General features: G+C 43.0%; 1 protein-coding gene across 1 annotated transcript in view; it reads right to left on the bottom strand.

Moving 5' to 3' along the window:
• Window positions 1-1,588: 1,588 nt before the first annotated feature.
• ADAMTS12 (ADAM metallopeptidase with thrombospondin type 1 motif 12) overlaps window positions 1,589-25,893 on the bottom strand; it is a 319,746-nt gene continuing 295,441 nt past the window's right edge. The window contains exons 22-24 of the mRNA XM_084629649.1: window positions 16,424-16,570; window positions 9,921-10,074; window positions 1,589-7,945 (exon numbers count right to left, since the gene is read on the bottom strand). Coding sequence (XP_084485775.1) covers window positions 7,731-7,945; window positions 9,921-10,074; window positions 16,424-16,570 — 516 coding nt within the window. The 3' untranslated portion in view covers window positions 1,589-7,730. The remainder of the gene's footprint in view (window positions 7,946-9,920; window positions 10,075-16,423; window positions 16,571-25,893) is intronic.

Here is a 25,893-nt window from a genome sequence, read left to right on the forward strand (position 1 = left end):
TTTTTCTAAAAGATCTGCTCTAGTTCAAACAGGTATTAATTCAGGGAAGTCCTATGGCCTGTCTTATACAGTAGGTCAAACTAGACAATCACAACGGTCCCTTTTGGCCTTGGGATCTATGAATCTCAGCCCAGGAGGGGTCATGGCTCTGGGAGAATGGGCTTTAAATTGGATTTGGCCAAAGGACTCTTGCTGAGACACAGGCTAGTCAAATGCAGGAACAGATCCAGGAGGAAAGTATAGCTGAAGAGGGTTTAGATCACCTTTAGGTTTCCTTGCAGTGATACAGACACAATTACAATAGCTAGCTAGCTATTTACTAAATAAACACATATAAATAACATTAGTCAGATTTTGTTAATGACTCTTATTTGTTCATTATTTCTGTAACTGTGATTGGTGTCAGTGCCATTCTCAGCAATAGCAGCTATTTAACTGATCACTCCCAGCAGGGTTTCTAGTCTCATCACACACAATCAGCACAAGAAATGCAGTTTAGCATGGAAATGCCCAAGAAAGGCAGGAGACTTTAAAAACAATCGTAAGGCAGGGTCTATTATTAAAAATAAATGTGATTCATTTCAAATTCTGCACGCCGAGAACAAAATGTGGATCCTGAGCCTGGATTGCCAGGTGTGAGTGCACTCAGAAATCCTTACCTTTGTCCCTCTTGCTGATGACTTGCCTAATCCTCCTCCTACTGATGTCATTGAGAGTTCTGCAATCAATTTCAATGGAAGGAAGAATGGCCCATAACTTTGCTCCACTGAGGAGGTCTTCACTCTCAGAGGAGAAGAGCCTGCCTAGGAGCTAGAGACTATGGAAATGACACTGAGACCTCTATCTCTTGTCAAGTTTGAAATGCTGCCGAAATGAGCGAGAGAGAGAGAGAGAGAGAGAGAAAGAATAAAATCAGAGGTGAACAAAGGGAGACCAGTTTGTGGGCATGCTTCTGCAGAAATGGAGGAGCAGCTAATCTGGGCAGGAAGAAGTACAGAGGAGTACAGTCTTTGGTTGGGGCATTGAAATGGGACTTAGGAGATCTGTCTGTAATTCATAACTCAGTCACAGACCATGGGCAGGTCATTTGTTCTTCCTCTCCCTCAGTTCCCCACTTGTGAAATGGGGATAAAATACTTTCCTATCTCACAGAGGTGTGGTGAAGATAAATTCACCAGTGTTTGTGAGGCGCTCAGTGGGAAGGACCATATAAATAAACAGGCTTACTATGATAGCTGTTTTAGTGGGACACCTCTCAGGGAACTGATTTAGCTTGATAATGCAAATGCCAGCTACTGCTGCTTAAATCAGCACAGAATTAACAATATAGTAGACTTTTTTTAAAAAAAAGGTCAGAGATGCCCAGAGTATTGAATGGTGTGTTTTTATTGTACTTTGCATAAATCTAAAATAAATACACTTAACAGGGATGCATTCAGCCAATGCCAAGGAGTTGAGTAGCATTTAGCTTGTTGTGAAATTCCAAGATATAGTCCATTAATATGGAAATTGCTAAATCAAGACGGAAAGAGAAAATAAAGATGACAAACAGTGAATATCACTTTTTATTTTGTATTCAGTACAGTGTTTTATTTCAATTAAAGTTTTTTTCTGAGCTTTTCCCTACTTTTTCTTTTTAATGAGCTACTCTGTTATATTGCAACAGGGGACTCTGAAATATATCAGGTAAGAGGATTCTGCTATAGCAAATCCCCAACTGGAGGAGAACTCCAGTCTGGTATTTTTCTTAACATTTTTTTCTGATTGTTCCTGTTTGTGATTACTCTTTTATTGGGACCATACAAAATATCATAGAATCATAGAATATCAGGGTTGGAAGGGACCTCAGGAGGTCATCTAGTCCAACCCCCTGCTCAAAGCAGGACCAATCCCCAATTAAATCATCCCAGCCAGGGCTTTGTCAAGCCTGACCTTAAAAACTTCTAAGGAAGGAGATTCTACCACCTCCCTAGGTAACACATTCCAGTGTTTCACCACCCTCCTAGTGAAAAAGTTTTTCCTAATATCCAACCTAAACCTCCCCCACTGCAACTTGAGACCATTACTCCTCGTTCTGTCATCTGCTACCACTGAGAATAGTCTAGAACCATCCTCTCTGGAACCACCTCTCAGGTAGTTGAAAGCAGCAATCAAATCCCCCCTCATTCTTCTCTTCCTCAGACTAAACAATCCCAGTTCCCTCAGCCTCTTCTCATAAGTCATGTGTTCCAGACCCCTAATCATTTTTGTTGCCCTTCGCTGGACTCTTTCCAATTTATCCATATCCTTCTTGTAGTGTGGGGCCCAAAACTGGACACAGTACTCCAGATGAGGCCTCACCAATGTCGAATAGAGGGGATTGATCACGTCCCTTGATCTGCTGGCAATGCCCCTACTTATACATCCCAAAATGCCATTGGCCTTCTTGGCAACAAGGGCACACTGTTGACTCATATCCAGCTTCTTGTCCACTGTCACCCCTAGGTCCTTTTCCGCAGAACTGCTGCCTAGCCATTCGGTCCCTAGTCTGTAGCAGTGCATTGGGTTCTTCCGTCCTAAGTGCAGGACCCTGCACTTATCCTTTCTGAACCTCATCAGATTTCTTTTTCTCATCAGACACATCACACATAAGTAATGCCCTTCACTATGAAGTAATGCCCTTTACTATGAAGCTAATTGTTATAGGTTGTTTCTTAAACACTTTACGTGCTAGGACAGCCTGTGCAGGTGCTGTGTAAAAGGGCTCATGCAGAGAAAGATGAAGGGAACTGAAGTGTCTCAGAATAATATGGTGGGCTTGCATAACATGCGTCTCGAGTGAATGGTTATTTAGTTCACTTGTGAGACTAGCAACTATCAGAATTATAGCCACAAAACCATCTTTCCTTAAAAGATTAACTTTTTAAAAACAGAAACTTCTTAAACTGATCAAGGGACTCTATTACAAATGTAGTCAGCCTGTGGCAGACAGTAAGGTGAGGAGCGTGGTATAAGCACCTAGATAGAATAGAGAACTAGCAAAACTGTATTATGAAGGGTTATGTTGCTGTCACAGTCTTCCCCTGAAGTAGTAAGCTTAGCACCAAGTTTGGCAGAACTCCCCTTTGACCCAAAGGGAGTCACATCATTTGAGTAATGGACCATCACTTCTTCACCTTCCTCAATTTTAAATAAATCACAACGCCTGGAAGCCAATAATGAAGCAAGAAATTTCTCCATGCTGGCTGTAATGAGCACAGAAAAATAACCTCAGTTGGGTGAGTTCCCTTCCACTTATACCGTGCCCACTTGGTCAGTCTCCCATGTCACTGATTGGTGCCTGCTAATCCTAGCTCATTTACACTGTGCCATGTGGGCATGAAGGCTCATGTCCTCCTGAATCTAGATATACATTGACACTGGAGGCAATTGCCAGCTCGTGTAGATATACACGCACTAGCCTTGATCTAGCTAGCAGGCTAAAAATACAAGTGTAGCCATGGTGGGATAGGAGGCAGGATGGTTTAGCCGCTTGAGTAAATACCATGGTAGGACTGTACTCAGGCCGGCCAGAGCCTCCCACTGCTGCTGCTACACTTCTATGGTTAGTGTGTTAGCTTGATCAAAGCTAGCGTGCGCACACCTACCTGTGCTGGAAATTATACTGCCACTCCAGTATGGATGTATCCTATGAGAGTGTGACGGTAAAGTAAAACCCTTCCTTTTCAAGCTCCAATTCTGAGAGGTGCTGTGCACCTCAAGAGCACTTGCAAGCTCCATTGAGTTAGGTGGGTCCATGTTTGGCCCTCAATACAATCTCTGCTTGAGACAATGGAGCTCTATGACCAAACCCTTTGCAGTCATGTTGCTGCTTCAGCGATGAAACGCACCCTTCCTTTCATTTTATTTAATAATTTTATATCCAAACAGTGTAAAAATGGTCTGGTTTTTATTCTTTATCCGGACTATTAAACATTCAGGAGTTCAAAAAATAAAAAGCAAATATTTTGTAAGCATCTCATAATGTTTAAAAGGCAATAGAACTGGTACTGACCAGCAACACCATAGGTATGTATAATTTTAGAGAGTGTATGTGCATATAGATTATGTAAGCACGCACGTGCACACACACACAGAGGATACATCATTTTAGTCACCATCCAAATATTAGCACCGTATTATAGTAGCACCATATCTTTTAAAAGCTGATTTAAAGCAGGAATATAGAGTAGCTGTAATTGTGATTAAATTGTTGTCCCACACACATTAAGAGGCCCAATCTTGCAATGCTTCACCTGCAGAACTCCCATGAACTTCAAGTGAAGACCTGAGGCACAGATCTTGCAAATGCTGCCATGCCAGGGTATGTGGGTGTGGGTGTATTCTCGAGGGACGGACCGCTATGCTCACCTGCATGGCTGCAGTTGCTGGATTGTGGCCTTAATTAGTACAGTATAGTCAGGTTTAAACATATTTCTAGTATGTTTTACAGTCACACTCCTTTAGGGCTCATCTACATTACCCACTGGATCAAAGGGCAGCGATGGATCCAGCAGGGGTTGATTTATCGTGTCTAGTCTAGACATGATAAATCGACCGCCAAGCACTCTCCCATCAACTCTGGTATTCCACCAGGGCGAGAGGTGGAGGCAGAGTTGACGGGAGAGCATCAGCCGTCGACTTACCGCAGTGAAGACACTGCAGTAAGTAGATCTAAGTATGTCAACTTCAGCTAGGTTATTCACGTAGCTAAAGTTGCGTAACTTAGATTGATCCCCCCCCCCACTGTAGACCAGTCTTTAGTCACTGCAACAGATTTATGAGTGTGTATTCCCTTTCATATGGTATAAAACCAAGAAGACTGTATATAGTACATTGAACAATTAGGAAGCTGCAGGGTATGGCTAGGATTTTCAAATGTTAGCCAATACTTATGTTAGGCATAGTATACTCCACAGTAATAGGTATTATGTGCATGGTATTAACAAAATATATACGTGATATTTACAAGTGTTGGGAAGTTATGTTAACACAGTTATCTTCCCACAATTCTGTTCACCCACGTCAAGCATCCCCCAACACATTGCAAAGCTGAAGTCAGCTTTTGCATCAGAAAATAGAAAACTTGTCAAAGCAAAGGGGCATGAATACTTTGTACTCAGTCAGTGGTTCTCAAACTATGGGTCGGGACCCCAAAGCGGGTTGCAACCTCATTTTAATGGGGTCACCAGGGATGGCATTAAACTTGCTGGGGCCCGGGGCTGGAGCCCCATCACCTGGGGCTGAAGCCCGAGTCCCACCATGTGGGGCTGAAGCCAAAGCCTGAGGGCTTCAGCCCTAGGTGTCAGGGCTCAGATTAGAGGCCCCTGCCCCCCACCTGGGGCTGAAGCCCTTTGGCTTTGGCTCTCCCACCCTGCTTGGGGCAGCAGGGCTTGAGCAGGCTTAGGCTTCCGTCCCCCCTCCTGGGGTCCTATAGTAATGTTTGTGGTCAGAAGGGGGTCATGGTGCATTGAAGTTGGAGAACCCCTGCACTATGTGCAGGTAGGGCGGACTTTCATGACCCATCCACATTTGGAATGTAGTATTCTAAATAAGGGCTAGGAAAGTATAGGGAGGTATCAAGGACAAAGCTGGCACAAACTAGTGGGTTGAGTGAAGCACCCAAACAGAGGCTGCTTCAGTTATAGGTGAAGTAGGCACTGCCTAAGGCAGCATACTTGCCCCAGCTGCCCCTCCGTCATGCGCAGCTGGACCAAATTTGAGTGGTGTTGCAACCTCATATGCCAGGTTGCAATGCTACTCAAATTTGGCTCAGCCACCTCTCTGTCATGACAGAAGGGCAGCTGAGCCAAATCTGCCACTCTAGGCCGATGAGGGGGGAGCAGAACACTGAGGTTTTGCCTACAGTGGCAGATTGTCTTGAGTGGCCTCTGCATCCAACTTCCATTGAATTTCAGTGGAACTCGAGCACCAGACTCCTTTCAGACCCTTTAAAATTCTCAGCCTAAATCTCTGCCTGTTTTAAAGGCCAGTCCAGCTCCCATTGAGGGTAGTTACACCATTGTCTTCGGTGCCAGTAGGATCAAGCCTACTATCTGATACCAAACATGGGAAATGCTCCACTATTGACTAGGCTTCCTTAGCAGATTTTTGACTGTTTGCTTTAGATATCACTGTAAAATAAATTGTTTAATTGGGTTCAGTAGGTGCTGAAAGCTTGGTTTTAAAAAAGGTTGAATACTGCATCATGAGAGCATAAAATATCTGGTATAATTTTAATCCTGAACATTTGTTCTTTAGGTCGTTCCAAGATATTTGCACCAACAGAACCATGCTCAGAACTGTGTACTTAGGAGGTCTCCTTCAGAGAGTCAGTCGAGTGTTTAACTTTTTTTCTTTTAATAAAACATGCTGACTAAACTGAGTCTTTGAATACAAGTTCATAGCTACCTATGAGAAAACTCCACTAGTAATTATAGGTTAATAGCCTTTTAAAGAGACAGCAATAAACTAGCAGTTTTAAGAGACGTTGTCAACTCAAACAGATTTAAAAAAAAACAAACAAGTTTGTACAAAACCTAAGGGCCCATGGTGAGGATCTTCAGCTGTCCCTTTGGGGGCGTCAGCTTTACAGTCACTTTGTACCACTCTGGCAGTGCAAAGTGACTAATATAAAGAAGGAGCTGGCTCAAAACATGCTGTAGAGCTCTGTGTTATAGTGTGATGGATTTGCTAAGAAGGAGACTACAACTCCCATTTGCTCTCTCCCCATTCCCTCCTGGCCAGGTAAGAGAAAAGCTCCTGAACCAGGAAGTAGTCGAACTCTGTTTGGAAATGGTGGCTGCCTGGCAAGCAAGTTGCTGCAGGGAAGCTGATTTCAGAGCAAAATCCCCAGGAACCATTTGCAGAACAGGCTGTGAATGTCAGATGATACAGCTGAATGCAGCTCTGTATGCAGAGACTGATGGGGGAACAACCGTGGCTGGGCAGGGAGCCAGAGCAAAGGGGCCCCAATGTGGAACACTAACTCATCCTGGCCTAGAAATCTCTAGGTGCCTATTTACTTGACTAGAGATTGGACTGGAGACAGCACCCCAGGCAAGTAGACCTGAAGAGCCCTAACTGTCCATTGGGCTGTCCCAGGGAGCCAAACAAGAACCGCGATTGCTCACTTTGAACTATAACTGGTTATGCTTCTGTACCTAGGGTATTTGCAACCTTTCCCTTTCCTGCCAGCCCTTTTCCTTGGCCATGTGTCTGAGTAGTTATTGGGGTCCACTATGGCTAGCACCAGTGAGGCCTAGCTGATGAAGCACCTACAGTGCTTGCCTCCAGGTTGCAGTATACTCAGCATGCTACTGGCATCCTAGGAGGTTGTGTACAGGGAAGCCCCAGTAATTACAACAGACAGGATAGAATAACTTTGCCCTTTGGAATCTGGGACTAAATAGTGCTATGTACAAGTGCCAGTTATTATTTTAATACTGTTTTGGGGGAACAACAGTTTGTTCTTCCACTGTAAATGGAGAAAAACAAAAAGCACAACATTTATTTAAAGACCAAATTAATCCTGTACGCATGTCCCGAACCTGTGTTCCATACATGCATAAGAAGTACCAGGAACAGGTGTACATTGCAAATCACAATGACAAATTTGTGGCTGTCTTAAAGAGAAGGCTGGAGAAGCATATTGGGATTGATTGCCCTAAAGGATGTATTTTCCCAATTTTGATAGTTCTTTAGGTTTCCATCTATAAAGAATGGATCGGACGCAATTTTCTTCTGGGTTTGGTGTAATTTTGTTCTTTGAAGTGCTGTTGATTTCCAGATCTTGTTTTGTTAGGAATTCGGGGCCTGTTACATGTGATGCAGCACTGAGTCTGCATTGATGGCACCAAACATTTGCCAATCTGCTTCAGTCTCTGGCAGAAATGAATGGACAGCTTGTCCTTGTGGCACGGCAGGCCTATGGTGAAAAACATGATGAAAGTTAGTTATAGTCTGAGCGTCTAGATGAGAGTAACCTATGTCCATGTCTAGATCTGTGTGAATGCATGGACAGAATAGCAGGGAAGCAGAGTATCTGAGCTCCAAGGCAGCACCTGCACCAAGGACCTTTGATGAACAAGGCCCAAACCACAGTGTGTTACACCACTCTCAAAGATACCACATTTACAGATATGCATTGCCTCCCTGTCCCACTGCACTACCAGTGATTGCTGGCTAGCTTGGGGAGGGGACTCCTGAAGAAGCTGTAGGAACTTACTTTTCTAAGAGGCCGTGTTGACTGGGAGGAGCTGGTGGCAGCTTTCGAATAAGGCAGGAGGGAGCAGATACTCGAGTGCAGCAGTTCAGACCCCATTCTGCCCCCTCACTTTCTGTAAAGAACACACTGACCCATTCCTGTGTATTATCTTGCCATCTACCTGTGCTCTGCTCAGCATTCTCAGTCCCACATTACTTGTGGCCTCTTCAGCCTACCCATATCCGGTGTTTGATTACAGTAGAACAATGTCCAGTAAAAGGCCCATGTATCAGCATGCAGCCACCTGACTGGAGGATCATACCCAGAATCTTGATGCAGCTTTGGGCCTGTGCAAGCAAACCCCATGATAGCTCCTCAAAGAGGAACCTCAACCTGTACCATGGTATATCTAAGCAGCTGCTGGCCAATCATGGGACCAGGAAACCAGGCAGCAGCGCAGGGAGAAGATAAAGGAGCTCAAGGTGACGTACCAAAAGACCAAGGATAAGAATTCCAAATCTGATACTGCCCCAACCACCTGTATGTTTTATGGTGAACTGGACTATGTTCTGAGCAGTGCCCCGAGCACAGAGTTTGTGGAGAAGAGGCACCGAACAGCCAGCCCAGAGAGGGGTGGCCCCAGGTTTGGGAGAGGACTGGCCCTGAATCATAGAATCTCTTCCTCGATCTGGGCCAGTAAGAGCACAGCAGATGGAAAAGAAGCAGGGGAGGACACAGTATCTAAACTGGTTAATATTGGCCCAGCCCTCTCTGTTAGTATTACGAAAGATATGATGAAATATTTGGGCAGGTTTTACCCTATAATCCTAGCTGCTGCTTCCATTATGAGCGGATGCTGTGCCGTCATACACATCTAACTCACCCGCATCCCCTTTGCTCTCTCCCTGCAAGACTATTTAAAATGGCAGAGGAGCGGAGACCTACTTGAAGAGTGACTGTCTCACTATCAGTGCTAAGGTGAGTAGTTGGTAATGACCTCTCCTTAGCTTCTGAAGGCGAATCCAGTACCGGTCTCTGATAGAAAATTCTGTCGGTGTGTATGGTAGCGGCGCTGGCAAAGGGAGTTTGTGTGCTATCAGAACCAAGGACTCCAATAGTGCCAAAGGAGGTGGTCGGTGCCAGGTTTCTTGGGGCAGGCACATATGGTGCTGCTGTTCCCCGTGTTGGAATGGATGATGTTGAGGTGCTTAGTACTGGCATGCTCAGTGCTGAAAACGAAGACTTCCTTGGATTTTGATACTGTGGCGTCAGCACAGGACTCCACTTTAAGACTGTGGGAGGAGAGAGTCTTAGGAGACACTTGCAGTCCTTGTACTGCGGCGGAGAATCAGTGCGGTCCCTGGAGCAGAACTCCTTGTGCCCCTGTATGGATTTGTCACTGGTGTGGCTGGCAGAAGGGTCTTATTTAAAGCAGCCAAGAAGCTCAGGGCACTGGTCACGTGAGACTGAACCGGTACCTGACACTTCTATGAAGGTCTGTCCAGAGTTGATGCTGCCATTGTGGATCTTTCCAAGAGGAAGCACATCAGCTTTGCCTCCCTCACCATTCAGGCATAGTTTTCAAAAGAGGTTAGCACTTGCAAATGGGGACAGATTTTCAAGAGAGCTCAGCATGTTGGATGCATGTTGGGTGCTGAGCTATTTTGAAAAATTTCACCCAAGGGTATTAACTTACCTGCACTTTTCCTGCATTCTTGCATATTGCATTTCTGAGATTCTGGAGGCTTGAACTCATGCTCACACATAGTTTGATCTTCGGCTTTGTTATCTTCTGTATTGATGCACTTTACTGTTCTTTGCTGAATGCCCCCTCCACAAGAAGCAGTGCACTGAAAGAGATACAATTAATTTATCCCAAAGCCTTCTGAATGGGGATTGTGTAGTATGCTTTTAGCATGTTCATCAATTAGCGCAAAGCAGCTCTAATCTTTGAGTTGCTAAGCAAGGGATGCATGACCAAGATCTAAAGTACTATGTACCTTTCAAGGATTCCCAAAGATTTGCGAATATTTTCTACTTGTATTATTATAAGAGCAATAAGGATATCAACTTCAGACAAATGGAAAGCAAGGCAAAGAAAAGGTTTATCTATATACTCTACATACACATTCAGATCTTTTCCACCTGTTTTTTCCCATGAGATTGCCCACTAATAGATTTGTGAACTGCATGCCCAAAATGCCATCTTCCTGTATAACTAGATGTTAATGCTATACTGTTGTCTGACAAATCCATGACATCACTGGACCTGCTATTACAGTCGCCTTGCTGTTTAGTCCGAGTCTGTGTACCTATGGTAAAATGGTATGGGTTTCAAATCAAAATAAGCATCTGATACCTTGCTGTTACCTTGTTCTCTATTTATTATTAATGTTCCCTTTTATGGCACTGTACAGCACTGTGGAAATCTACAAAGAAAATGTTTAGAGTAGACCCTCAAGAATAATAGACTGTACTTTATCTTACAGCCAGTAAAAAACAGAACAAAATCTCTAAAAGGTTGTAACCATCTGTAGAGCACTAATAGAAGATATAAGCTAAACCAAATATATGAGGCAAATTTCAGCTCCAAACACAGAGCCATCTAAGGCTACTCCTACACTAGGAGCTAGAGTTGTGATTCCCCTGCTCATGTGCATATATACTCACACTAACTCTCACTGAGATAATGTGAGCATAAATAGTGTAGTCACCGCTAAGGCACAGCAGAGATGTGCTGAGTACAAACGCCGGGTGGGTATATACTTGGCATGGCTCAGCCGAGCCTCCGGTGCTGCTACCCTTGCTCCTGTGGCTACCCTGCTATTTATACTGATACTAGCTCGATGAGAGTTAGCTTGGGTACATGTACACAAGCAGGGGAACCACGTCCCTAGCTCCTAGTAGAGATGTAGCCTAATGCAGCTAGCGAGCGTAAGGAGAAACTACACACGACTAGCAGCCTCATCAGACAAACCATGTTAATCCTTGAGCATGTTAGGCATTCTGATCAGGAGAGACTGACTGCTGTAGCATTTTGGAGTGGGCCAGTGAAATAATTTTCTAGGTGGTCCTTCCCTAAAAATTGGTGTTGGTTGGAAGTTTTCTCTCTAAACTGTTTTTGATGGAAAATTGGGGTTTTGACAAAATGAGATTTTTTTTGGTGAAAAGGATCTGCTTTTTGTGGAAAATTTTGACTCTTGGTTGAAAACAGAACACTCTAAAACTGAAGAGATTTTGATTCAGAGACATCAACACGGTGCCTCATGGGAGTTGTAGTGCAGATGCCTCATGCCCCCATTCTTCTCTATAGGCCAAGTTTCCCAGCCAGGCTACGGCCAGGTCTACACTACAGACCTATATCAGCATAACTACTTCGCTCAGGGGTGTTTAAAACCCACATCACTGAGCGACATAGTTATACCGACCTAACCTCCACACATAGCGCGTTTAGACAGCGCTATGTCAACAGGAGAGCTTCTCTCGTCAACATAGCTATCACCTCTCTGAAAAGTGGATTAACTATGCTGACAGAAGAAGCTCTCCAATCGGCACAGGTTCATCTTCACTTAAGTGCTACAGTGTTTTAAGTGTAGACCTGCCCTACATCTCCCAAATTGCACTATGGACAAGCACTTCCACAGGGGCTCAACAACAAGGAGGATGGTGGTGCATCATGGGAGATATAGTCTTGCTGGGGAACCTGGGTCCTAAAGGAGAATCCATGAGGGTCTGAACTACCACTCCCATGAGGCATGGCGATGGCATTTCTGAGTCAACATCTTTGGCTTTTAGCTAAAAGTTTTCAGTTTCAATTTTTTAATGCAACATCAACATTTTCAGAGGGGAAAAATAACCATTCTCCAACCAGCTGTACTAAACATAACTAAATCTACCGTGATCGCACCACTATGGAAAGGCCTGGCCTTAAGGTTTTGGAAAAGCTGAATGAGTGGCTTCCTTGAAGATATTTAGGCTGCCAGTATCTTTCTTTGCTCCAGGACAACTCCAGCCCAACTCTTTCTCTTTATCCAGATGCCAATATAGAAAAATGTCTTCAAGATACAATTCTCCAAGTAACTGGGGTATAAAATAATCTACAACTATTCATCCGTCAAGGGGTTTTGTGTGCATTCTGGTCAATTTTAGAGGTGTTTCCCCCCTCTTCTCTTTGAATATACAGTAGCTAGCAAGATAAATCATAAATCTTGAAAATTACCACTTCATGTCTTTTCCCTAAAACTTACAGAGCTATAGAATGTCCGCCAAGGCTGTACAATTATTAAAAGTGGGATGTGTACCTCTATTCAGTTCTGCAAAGTATCCTCTTTCTAGTCTCTCTCTCTGTCCATAAAGGATTTTGTTGTAATTAGTATAAAGTATATAAACGAGGCCCTAGACATTCAGTGGCAACTTCCAAAATTTTTAAAATTGAGGTTTTTATTGAATTAAATAAAATTAAATTGAATAATACAGTCAGTACAGTAGCCCAGTGTTATTTTGATATTAAGTTCAGTTTATTTTATCCTGTTCCCCACATTTTCAGTATAACTCAGATATCATCTTTACATTTTAGCATTAAACCTCATTTAGATGAATAGGGCAGTTCATACTTCTCATCTATTGTTTCACGTGGTCTGCAAACTCAGGAAGATAACATTGGTCTATTAAATTCAGGGTTTGTCTACAATTTAAACACTGGAGTGGTGGAGTGGGAGAGGTTCTGCTCCTGGCCCAGGTAATCTACCTCTCCAAAAGGTGGTAGCTAATTCTCCCATTGACTTGGTGCTGTCTACCCTGGGGGTTAGGGTGGTATAACTGTAGATCAGGCCTCAGTTATGTTCAGACATGGGGGCTAGAAATATAGAAAATGAAAGCTGAGGTTCTGGATCCCAATTCTGCAGCAAGGGATGAATTTCTTGACAGTGAAATCATGCAATATGTGAACAAAGTCTATATGCTGCAGAAAACACCCCCTCACTGAAAAGACAACCTACTTGGCATTCTCCATCTCTAAATTTTTATTAATCTATAAAGGTTTCTATTTTATACAAAAATTAACTAGTATTCTGATAATCATTTAAAATGTGTATCATCTTGAAGGAGCTCCAGAAGAAGTCTTTATATTAGAGTTAGGAAACATCATTTGAATTGCTAGAATTTTTCTAAATGGTAGAAGTTCATAAGTGGTCCCCCATTCTTTATTGTTACATTTCACTCCAGAAGTACTATTCTACAGCTAATCCTTATTCCAGTGTCTCACCTTATGTTATTTTAGGGGTTTTTTTTAGATGAAGCCTTTTTATTTTGCTACACGTGATTTTTTTTGTCAAATTCCCATTTACTAGAATTTGTTTTGAGCCAGTATAAATGTAAAACTAGATTGAAAAAGTTAAGGCAATTTTTGCTTGACTGAGCTTGTAATGAACAGTTAAAAAGATCAAAGCCACAGCAGTATTACTTTGTAAATCCTGCCATAAAAAGCTGAATTACTGTACATTTTGAAAACAAAACATCTATTTGATTGACTGCTTTGTATGATATCTTCTCCCGTACTAAGAATGCTGCATCTTAGCTTTGGAAGATTTATTTCATGGTTATGTAGCAGAAAACTTAAAGTGGAACAAAAACAGAACATACCATGAGTTGACTTTAATAAACCAATTACTTTCTGTTACATGAATTTGATGTCTGGAACAATGTTAATGGAAAAACCTACCAATAAATAAGACTCATAGAATATTCAGGTTCCATTTTATGGCCTTCTGCTGAAAAATTAATGTATCATTTGCTTTTTTTCTCTTAGCATCAATGAAACATCAGTTGGAGATTTGTATTGCACACTGCCCCTCATGGCTTGCCATTTACTATTGTAATTTATATTTAAGATTCTGTTTTTAAAATTTTTTTAAAACAGTTGGTGGGATGTTTATGCAACATACCTTCTACTTTGAAAAATATTTGTAAAGTAGTATTAGGATATAAGAACATAGGAGAGAAAGGGTTATTGTGCATATGCCCCTTCTCCAGGATTGCACATATAATGTACATATATACGTACCTAATATTTGAGTCTTTATTATAGTTTCAATCTATTTGCCTGGTACTAAAGTTAGGTTTACTGGCCTGTAATTGCCAGGATTGCCTCTGGAGCCAAAGTTAGCACATGTGACTCCATTTTGGTTTGGGGCCCACCATTGTCTAAAAGCAAGCACATCATGCACCAGGAGGAGTGTTCCTTAGATACTGCATTCCTGTGAAAATCCTCCTCCTTGTTTCCAGCCTGCCTTGACTCCCGGTATCTGTTCTTTGTCTGTCCCTAACTCCCTATCTCCTGGCCTTTGATGTGAGGTCTCCCATCCTGATAATAAAAGTTACTGATGCATGGCTTTAGGACCATGCTCTGTAATTAACATACTAGTTTAGCACGAGGAATGCACCAAGCAGGGATTGGTGGTAGATAAGAAAAGGGTGTGTTTATTGGCTAAGGTTTCCGATGCACGAGGGCAACATGCTTTGCTAAGAGGTATATAACCTTTGTATAATCTGTATTTGGGGTCCCCTCCTGGCTAGCAGGTGGGCACCACGCTCGAGCATAATAAACTTGGTGTTTTTTGGGAACTCTGCAGTTGTGGACTTTGTTTATGTGCCTCAGCTAGATTCGAACTGTGCGTGGCCTATCAGGTATAATTCGCAGCATTTGTGTGCGTGTCCTACCAGGTGTAATTCGTAACAAGCCTTTAAAACAAAAAACTGCTAATATTAGCTATCCTCCAGTAATCTGGTAGAGGGGCTGATTTAAGAAATAGATTACCCACCAGAGTTAGTAATTCTGCAATTTCTTATCTGAGTTCCTGCAGAGCTCTTGGGTGAATGCCATCTGGTCCTGGTGACTTATTACTATTTAATTTATCAATTTGTTCCAAAACCTTCTCTACTGACACCTCAGTCTGGGTCTGCTCCTTAGATTTGTGCCCTAAAAAGAGTGGCTTAGGGTGGGGATCTCCTTCACATCCTCTGCACTGAAGACCAAAGGACTGACATACTCACAAGAAGGGGTGAGCAGAGACTTAGGGGAGAGAGCATATAAGGCTTTTAACTGTGTTTCCTAAAGATCTGTGAGTTGTGTATGCTTTGACAGTAAAAGTTACAGTGGTATCAGAAACTCCTGTGCAAAGACCTGTGCGCCTTATTTTATCTGCCGTATGGTCCCTGAGGAGTTAAGTTATGAACCAGAGCATCCACGGATATGGTGCTCTGGGGGAGTATGCATATGTGACTGGAGAGACCTGGGAGGTCTGAGCCACTGGCCTACGGAGTTGGATGGAGGAGTCCCATATCCCAAGGAAAGGGGTTAGACAGGGTATCTGCACCCATGAGTATACCAATGGGCCCAGAGCTAGAAACAGTGACCAGATGCTGCCTAGGCCCAGATGGCTTGGACACATGCGATCCAAAGACTGGGTCCAATTACAACAGACTGGTGACTCTCCACCAAGGGGACTCAGCCAGGTCTGTAACAGAGTGTGTGCTTTACACAAAGAAGCAGAACTCTTTTTTTCCTTTACTGCTTTGCTCTTCTCTTGAGACTACCTGAATCCATATCTAGATTTGCTGCTTCTACTACCCATGGAGCTTCCCTATATAGTTAACCTGCAGTTTTTGCCTACAGTGCTTTTAAAGCAAATATCATGTGGATGAGAATAGGTGGAAAATGATAAATCTTCAAACAGATACAATTACAGTATCACAACTGTGGTAAATTCACTCCACAACACAGCAACTAAAAATATAAATATATCTGCATGGTGAGCTGGCCTTTCAGTACTTTTTGAGAAGACCCTTGTTCTAGTTTTATCACTAACTGTGCACTAAGAACTGGCTTGCCATGTATACTGTACCTCACAAACACTGTACATAATTATTAAAGGGCCCGACTTTGCTACCCTTGTTCTCATTGACTAGTTCCTTACTCCTTGAGCAGTACCACTGATTTTAATGTGAACAAGGGTAGCAGATTTAGGCTTTAATTTATCAAATAGATTCTTATTGATTCATTTTAACCAGATAACATTGGAGAATTGGAGTTAATTAGCCAAATCAGGTTCTGTGTCTGAAGTGGATGACTTTTTAGTTGTGGTGGTGTATATTTTACTATGCATTTCTCAAAAGCCAAAAAAAACAAGGATTGAATCCTACTGAATTCCACGTCCCATTTATCCACTGAGTACAAGGCTGCCCATTGCAGCGTGCCGTGGAGTTAGGCTTTTTCGTCCAGTCACAATAGTCCTCTTCTGGGCAGTAGATGTGTCGTTCTTGCAGACCACCGCCACATGTTCTCGAACACTAAAATAAAACAGCACACCAGAAAAGAGTAAAGTGAAAGCAATTTTGGGTGGTCAAAAAAATATAAACAGGCTGCAAAGGAAGTAGAGAACATATTTATTTGAGAAATGCATGATCATTGAACAGTTAGTAAGAAGCATTTATCTGAAATAATTTAGGACATTAGCAAGTATAGTTTAGCACATACATCAAGTCTGATGACCCAAAGTTGAAGATAATGACTGCATAATGTATTTCTTTAATCTTTTTTAATGACACAGATGGGAAGGGGCTGTTATTAATCTGGAGTAGGAGGCAGAATGTTATTAATAAATTCACTCCTAACATTCATAATGAAAGCAACATAATATTACTCAGATTTAGTGTAGGGACAATGATTCATGTCATAATGTCAGAAAGCAAGTCACGTTTCTGCAGGTTTAATCTGCAATATTAATGTAAGACTTTTGCTCACTGGGACAAATTTACAAGATGCAACCTCTCACTTTCATGAGGCTGCTTGGGGATATTGAAAATCCACACGGCACATACTAAACCTTTAGCTACAAAAATGGCAATAATCAAACATCATACAGAAATATGGACTGAGGATATTTTTAAAACTTTCTTTCCAAACCTGTTTTAAAAAGTGATCATGGTTGTGACGTCTTGAAATGCACCAAAGGCTTGATACACGGCTGGGAATATAATGGGCCAAAAATATTTTGGATAAAATTTTGTTCTTGGGCTTTCCTGAAACTTCCCCTATCTGATGATCTGCTTTCTGTAAAAGGAGCTGCTCTCTCCCTTTAGGATAAGCAGAATATCAGAGTTGAGGACCAACTTGCAGGTCTGAATCAGAATGTTATCCTTAAATCACAATTTGGAGTGATGTGTCACAATATCCTCAGTGTGAAAAGAGAAGCCATGGACGAACAAGAGGGTTTAGTAGATTTATTACATAGGCTAATGTTGAAAACTTTTTGCCAACCCTTACCTCCCCCAAAACAAAACAAAACACACAACTTTGGTGGTATAAATAAATAGAAATTGTATTCAAACCACACATTGGATTTGGTTTTGCAAAAGTAAATCCAGCAAATGAGATTTTTACAAAACTAAAACCAAACCTCTGCAGCTCCTCTCTTATTTTAGGCATGGATTTTCAACAGATCCTACGGCAGTTAGATACTCCATTTCAATATTGTTCTCAATGTTATTGTAGCTGTTTAGGTCACAGGATATTACAGAGAGATGGTAGGTGAGGTAATGTCTTTTATTGGAGCAACTTCTCTTGGTGAAAGAGACAAGCTATCAAAGAGTGTAAGCTTGAAAGCTTTTCTCTTTCACCAGCACAAATTGGTCCAATAAAATGATCTCACCCACCTTGTCCCACTGAATTTCAATGGAATTTAGGAAAATCCCATATGCATGTTTGAAAATCCCAATGTTGAAGCTTAAAGGAAAATTCTAAACTGGTCATGGCAGAAAGACCAAACAGAATGGCAGGAGAAGGTAACAAACAGAGTGAGTCTTGTTTCCTGGTCCAATATGGTACCCGAAACAAACCCTGTTGAGGCTTCTCTAAGATGATCTCTTCTGCTGTACATCAGGGTATGGAAATTTGGGGTGTTCTGCATTGCATAGTACCCGCAGGCCCACGTGACGGATGCCAGCACATCAGTTCTCTCCATGCTCATGCTTGAGTGTTCACGCTGCATTGTTATGTCAGGCTCCTATCTGTGCCAACGTGTCCATACTGCGCTATGTAGACATGAGTCAGGTGCTGTGGCTTTCGGGGGTGTATCCCAGGGACCTTAGCAGCCTTGCTAGCTGTAGAAGCTCTAGGGCTTGCTTGGTTCATGATGTATTGAGGGAGAACATGTCTGTCCATCCCATAGCACTTGACCAGGAGTGTGCTTAGCCCACCAGCACATCTAGCTGAGCCATTTTTTGGGTCTGCAGGCTCTCTGCAACTGGAGTCAGTAACATGGTGTAAGACCTTTTCCTGGTCGTGCTTTCACTGCTATTTTGGGAATCAGGCAGAGCATCTGTGAAATGCTGGTGGACATTTTGGTGGCAGTATTTGGCCTATTGAAGGTGCTGTCACAGTTCAGGACAAATGCACTTGTATTTCACCTCAGTGGCACAGCAAGGACACCCACTCTTGACTTTCAGCTCCCCAGCTGTTGTCTCTCTGGAGTGGAGACATGCATCTCTCTCCTTTCTGACAGGGTATTCCCAGGCTAGACAGTTTCCTTGCCTTCGCTGTGCATTCCCAGCACAGAAGAATACTCTCGGACACCTGCTTGCTCTCTCTTCAGAGACTGATAACAGTGTAATTGCTACAGATATAAAATACCACACAGATGTTTCTAAGCAAGCCGACATTCTTTTTAAGATACAAAGCATTACAGGGAAAACATATTAAAAACCTACACACATGCTAATAAGCTTACTAGCATTCATCCCATCTCTCACATGGTATAGCCCATAAGATTACTTTGCTAGCTATTATATCCTACTAATCCAGCAAGCTGTATTAAATAATATGTTTCTCTTTCTGAATTAATCCATTTCATATATGATTCTTATATTTTATCAGTATTAATTCCTATGAAATTAGGATGTGTTGAGGCATGTGATATGTGTTTCCTAATAATTATATATAGAATAAGTTTTGCTGAAATGCAAGAAGCCTGCCTGCCTGTATCCAGCTAAATAGCTAAAAGTATGATTAGTTAAGAGTAAGTCAGCATAAAGGCGGACAACCTGTGGCACAAATGAAAATGGTCCCTGAACTTTGGGGAACCGAAGGGAGGAACTACATACAACACTGAACAGGTTTATCTGGCGTCTGCAACCGGTTGGTAACTGCAGGGCACACCACAAACCTGGAAGTCGCCAAAAAAGCCTACGTTGGAGTGAGATAATCCTTATTAATATGCAAAGAGTAAGTGTCATAATCCACTAATGTATAGGATAAGGGTACCCAAAAATTTCTTAAGGTACGAAAACAAGATTTGGGTATAGTACGTTGGGCCTGAATTAAACAGTGTAGGGATCTTATAAAATACCATGTAAGAATATCTTAGGAAGCTTTTTCTTTTCTTTGTTCTACCATATTCTACATCTTCTATCATGCTATCAGCTCAGCTTGTGTAGTATAGTATAACTACTCAACATTCCTAACTATTGGGGAAGCCAGATCCATCATGTTATGGGATATGCCAGGAGTAAGGCTGGTCCTTCACCTCCTATTACCGGGTCCCCAAGGAAGGGTGTGAGTATGTTAGGTTAAGGTACTTATAATATGAATGTTACCACCAGGAGTTTTGGAATTCTTTTACTGTTTTGCAGTCATAAGTTTCACAGCATTTATTATTCTTCTGTTAATCTCACTAAAGCTTTTGTCAATTTGGTATTGTCCTCACTGTAAGTGTTTTTGCCAAGCACCCTGAGAGTCCTCTCCCGATATAGAATTCTCTGAGTTCTTGGACCCTGTAGTCTGAATTGGACAAGAACTTATAAATCTTCTGGTCGGATGTGAGCAGCGGCGAACCATAACAACTAACCCATAAAATTCAGGTCAACAGGTTGGCGAGCCAGCAAGAGTTTCAAGGTGTGCATGGCAAACACTTATTTAAGAGGTTAAAAAAAACTTATTTAAGAAATTAAAAAGCAAAACTCTTTGTGACTTAGTCACTGGGCACAGTCTGGTAGCAGTTTCCTTTGATAACAGATGAATTCTGGGCACCGATCCCAGAGAACTTATAATACTTCCTTTTTTTCCCTCTTGCAGCTTGTGAGTCAAATGGTTTAACTGTTTCATGTCTGTTTGTCTGTTTTATATGGCCAAATATTGGGAGTAATGGTATTGCGTGATAAGGGGTGGGGTTTTTTGCGTATTGAGTAGGCAGTCGCATTGGGCCCAATGAGCCATACTCGTGGTGGCGTTGGAGTTGATTAATATTTTAAGGGCCGTGGTAGCTCAGAACTTGTATGGTTCCAGTTACCCCTTTGTAGTCCCCTCAACTCCCCTGGGTTGCCCCCTTGAGCTGTCTCTGAGCAGTATTTGCCCCTCTGTTCAGTAGGTCCCGCCAGGACCTCTCGATCTGCTAATACACATTGGCCATCAAAGGAAGGGAGAGATCCTACTCCTATCCTTTCTTTTTGGGACTTGTTTGAAGTATTGTTGGACTGGTCTGGGGTATATATAATTTTTTATTACTATTATTAGTTTTGTAAGGCATCTTTAGATCTCTTTAGATTTAAGATTTAGAGTTAAGTTACAGTGTTAAGTTTTTCTCCTTGTTATTTGAAAGGTTAAGTATAGTCAGTGTAAAAAGCAAAAATGAGTGAGGGAAAGGCGGCAGAGCCTGTAGAGGCTGCCTGGGATATAGCCTTAGAGATTTTTGTTAGAAGATGCATTGGGGAACATGGAGGCGGTTTGGAGGAATTGAAAGATAGGGAAGTTCTCTCCAAGCATAGTAACCTGTGGGGTTTTGTAAGTCAGGTGATTGAAACTGAAACTGAGAGAAAGAAAAGAAAAGATAGTGAAGTGAAAGGGATTGCAATGGAGTGTTTGTTGACAGCGTGTGGTCTTCTGGGACGGAAGTTAAATGTGAGAAAGGAGCTGCTCAGGAAGGCACATAAAGCTGTGAAGAAGGATAAGGAAATTCAGGAGTTAAAGGAACAGTTATGCACTGCTTCTGAAGAGCAGTTCTCTCTTTTCTGTAAAGGAAAAGAGTTGGAAAGGAAGTTAGAATGAAGTCAGCATCACGCCCATGAGGTGTGTGAGGAAGTGTATGGGTGGCAGAAATGAGCAGCTGCCAGTTTAAAAATAACTGGAAGGTTATAAACCGACCGTGGTCAGTTGTTGAACTTAAATACCTATGCCCTTTTAGAACCACTTCTCCATATGTTAGTGCTCACACACATATTTTCTCAATTTACACATAGAATGCCACTAACACTAGTGAAAGCTTTTGTAACAATCATATCTTATTGCTCATGCCTTAATGCCAGACAGTTAGAAGGCAGCTGTGATTCACTCTGAAAGGATAAGGCAAGGTGTATGGCGTCGAGCTATATGGGAGAGACAGGAGATGAGTCAGCAGTGGTTTCTATTCCTATCGGGTTAGTGGAACCAACAGAAATTGATCAGCCCGTGGAGCCAGTAACAAGAAGGGGAACGAGAGAGCTAGCTAGTGCAGAGATGGCTTCTGAAGCCGCTAACGCAGAGAAACAGCCCGGTGAGTTAGAAGAGGAAGGTAACAGTGAAGTAATGGGAGCCAGTGTGCCAGCAGAAAAGGGAAGTCCTCCGGCCATAGTGCTAAAAGAGGAATTAAGTGAACCAGACACTGTCATCCTAGAAAAGCAAGTGGATGTTGCAGAGGGAGAGAGAAGGAGATTCTGAAGAAAAGACTGTCTCAGCTCCTGGCAGAGCAGGAGAAGCGCCTTTGGAGGTTCAAATTGCCTAGAAAATGAGGCGTGCTGTATAAGAAGTGGTTCAGGTATCTAATACATGTGATACAATCATCACCAGGATTCAGGGGAAAGAGAGAGAGAGCAGCCTAGAGATGTAATTCCCCCACCTAATGTGGTAGCACCATCCAGTTCAGGAGGCTTTTCAGGATCCTCTGATGGGGGCGGTCCTTTGTCATGGCAACCAGGCCAGTCACCAGCACCGCCCAGGTTCCTGGAATATCTAGGAACTCCGACTCCAATAGCCCTGTGGTATGTGTTAATGTCACTATGTGTGCCAGCGGAACTTCAATCCGTAACTTTCACTGGTATAAGGAATATGTCAGCACGGTATGAGAGTGCCCTCCATAGAAGTTATTCAGAACACTACACTAACCATATATTTCCTAGGTTCCACTCAAGGGATATATCTGATTGTTCTGATGAAGGAAGTATTGACTCGGATAGGAGAAGGCCCCCAGGTTTTGGGGGAGACACTTCAAATACTAAGTATCTTCAGATACTGATTCCAGTGGCTGCCCAAACTCTCCAGATGTAATTCCTGACTGTCCCATAGCAGTGATTATAGATATTAGAACTCTGGATTTAGTAGCTAAACAAGTAGGAATGATGGAGGATTCCTCCGTAGCAGTACAGGCACAGCGTGTTCAGGAAACAGGACAAATATTTGGTTTGCCAAGTGATGATTGGGTTAAAATCTTACAGCTCACAGTAAATCGAGCCTTATAGAGCACCTTGCTCCCAGAGTATAGGAAGGGTGAGAAGTCTTTTTCAGAGACAGTGCTGTGCTTGAGCATAATCAGCATCCTGGACAAAAGCCAAATGAGTCTTCCCACCAATTTCATCTACGGTTAAGTCCAGCCTGGCGCAGTCACATGAAAGAGGACACAAATGAACCACAGTATGTTAGCTTGTTGGTTAATAATTCTCTTCCCTACCTACAGGAAAGGGTTAACATGCATATCCATGATGGGACCTTCCTGGATGAGGCCCTGGTTCTTCTAGCCAAGGCCCATACCCAGGGAAACCCTAAAGCAGGTTGGCGTGGAGACCCAGTTGCAACCCTACAAAAGCCACAGGCTACTACCATAGTGAGGATTGAGGGTCCTACCAGGACATCTCAAGGGCAGAACCAGACTAATCCTAGGTCCCCTCAATCTCAGCGCTGGGCCAATAATTTCAATTCACCGAACAATCAACAAGGATATGCATTCGGGCCCCAAGGGGGCCTCGAGATCGTGTTCCTTTTCTTGCAGGTGCTGCGCAGAACTCTTCTCATCCTCAGGGTTCTAGATTACCACCGTCTTATCAGGAGGAGGATCTCTCAGTAGTGTCAATGTTCAAGACAGTGCAGCAAATCCTGGAGACCCAACAGCAGGATATCCGAGAACTCTGGACATGCCTAAATGAGTTGGTGTTGGGAGATCAACGTCAAAATCCTTTAAACCAACCAGTGGCCTCTGTGGACTCAACCCCTCCTCCCAATTGAGTGGCTTATTCTCATGCAGGGTTACCCCTGAGGAGGTGGAAGAGCCTGAAGGCTACCCGCCTATCTATCCTATAGATTACTCCGCATGATGCCAGCAGGCCCCAAGGAGTGTCATAACCCCTTTGGGAAGAGATGCAAGTGGAAGACCCATGGTATCTATAGTGGTAGGGAACCGCCACCTAAATTTTATTGTAGACACCGGAGCAGCAATCAGTATCATCCATGTGAAGGATCCTAGATCCTCTGTTTTGGCATCTGGAAAAACAAAGATGCTATCAACGTTTGTAAACTACCAAGTTATGGCCATGCTATCTAAACCTATCAAAGTACAAATTGGTCACCTGCACAAGACCCATGTCTTTGCGATGCTCACATTGTCAGACCCAAAAGGTAATCTGTTGGGGTCTGATTTCCTAGGTAGGCAGGAATGCGTTACTGATTTGACTAATCAGTTGTTGTGTCTTACTGGAGGACAAGAGTTGGGTTGCCTGCTAGTGGTCATACTGGAGTGTGGTATGGTCACTCCAGCAGAGGGGCCAGAAACAGATGAATACCACCTGGACACGTTAATAGCCAAACGCACTCTATCCAGAGTTACAGGCCATACTTCGCAAACATGCTGATGCCTTTGCTAAACACAAACACGACTGTGGGTGCATGGCAGTCACTATTGTTGTGGAAGGGGGAGATACACCTGCTCAAAAACAATATTCCTTTCCAGACCAGACCACACCTTACGTAGCCAAGGCTATCAAGTCATTGCTGGCCTGGAGAGTCCTGCGTAGATGCACTTCTACAGCCAACTCCCCGATTTGGCTTGTTAAGAAACCAGATGGTTCTTGGTGCCTCACCTTCGATTACAGATGGTTAAATCAGGTCACCCCTACTTGTGCCCCTACTGTGGCAAAGATGCCAGACCTCATACAGTCCTTTGACCCGGAGGCTAAGTGGTTCTCTGAGCTAGATATCAGTAACAACTTTTGGACTTTACCAGTGGCCCGGGAGTCGCAATACAGGTTTGCATTTAGCTTCCAGGGGGTCCAATGTTCCTGGACCCGATTACCACAGGGATATAAAATAGCCTGGCATTGTTCCACGCTCAAATGCGTCAAGTCCTGGCACGATTTTCTAAATCGTCTATATTATTCCAGTACATAGACGACCTTTGCTTAGCAACTTGCACCAAGGAGGAGTATTTGGCAAAGCTGGACGAGATCCTGCAAATTCTTAAGGAAGCGAAATTAAAGTGCAACCCTGCCAAGGTGCGAGTAATGAAAACCATTATCTCTTTCTTAGGTCTTACTCTGACAAAATGGGGTCAAACTCCCTCACAGCAAAAGGTGGAGGCAGTCCAAAAGTTGCTGATACCGGAGGACCTAACAGTGTTAAGATCCTTTTTGGGCTTAACTGGGTTCCACAGGGGTTTCATTCCTAATTTTGCTTCCATTGCAGGTCCCTTGTACCAACTGCTAAAGAAGGATGTTCCGTGTGTGGTTCAGTCCATTCCCACTGAAGCAGTGCTCCAGCTGACACAGGCCCTTGTCAAGGCTCCTGTGTTGATCACTCCAAATCCTGAGACACCTTATCACCTGGAGGTGGCGTGAGTGTTAATGCATTAGTGGCTGTTGCTTCCCAAGAGAGGCATGGGAAATTCATATGCCTATGCCTCATGTTTAATGTCTCCAGTAAAACTTAAATACAACAACTGTGAGAAGTACTTAGTGGCCACTAGTTGGGCCATACAGCATTTTGCTTTCCTAACTGGCCTCAGCCCAATCATATTATACTCATTGCACACACCCCTTCAGTTTCTGCTATCTAATCAGGTTAAAGACGGACAGGTTTCAAATGCCTCCCTAGTCCTTTGGGCATTGTTGTTACTGGGGAATGATATCACAGTAAAACTTGTTAGGATGCCATTTTTGCTGCCCACAGCCTTACTGTATCAAGGAGAGCCCCATGACTGTCCAGACACAAACAGAGTCCAAAGGGAATGGTAGAAAGTCTTCTTCCTGCCTCTAATCCAAGAGATAGATTCCTTTAAAGGAAACCACTTCTTTGTGGATGGATCAAGCTGTCATGATCCTCAAGGGAATTCATGCACTGGCTTTGGGATTTATATCATTCCTCCCAAAGGAGAGCCTTGGGAAAAAGCATACTCATGTACCCCACATTCAGCCCAATATGCTGAGTTAGCGGCGGTGGCTTGTGTACTGAAGTACTGTGTACAGGACTCCCTTAAAACCTTGTACCAGCGTATTGGTCTGTTTTCAGACTCCACTATGCGATTGAGAATGAAAAGGCCAACAGACTAGTCAGAGAGGGAGCTCGATCAGGGGAACCATGGAAAGAAAAGGACTTAGAACAT

The sequence above is a fragment of the Lepidochelys olivacea genome, assembly GCF_965140295.1.
Source record: "Lepidochelys olivacea isolate rLepOli2 genome assembly, chromosome: 5".
Lineage (NCBI taxonomy): Eukaryota > Metazoa > Chordata > Testudines > Cheloniidae > Lepidochelys > Lepidochelys olivacea.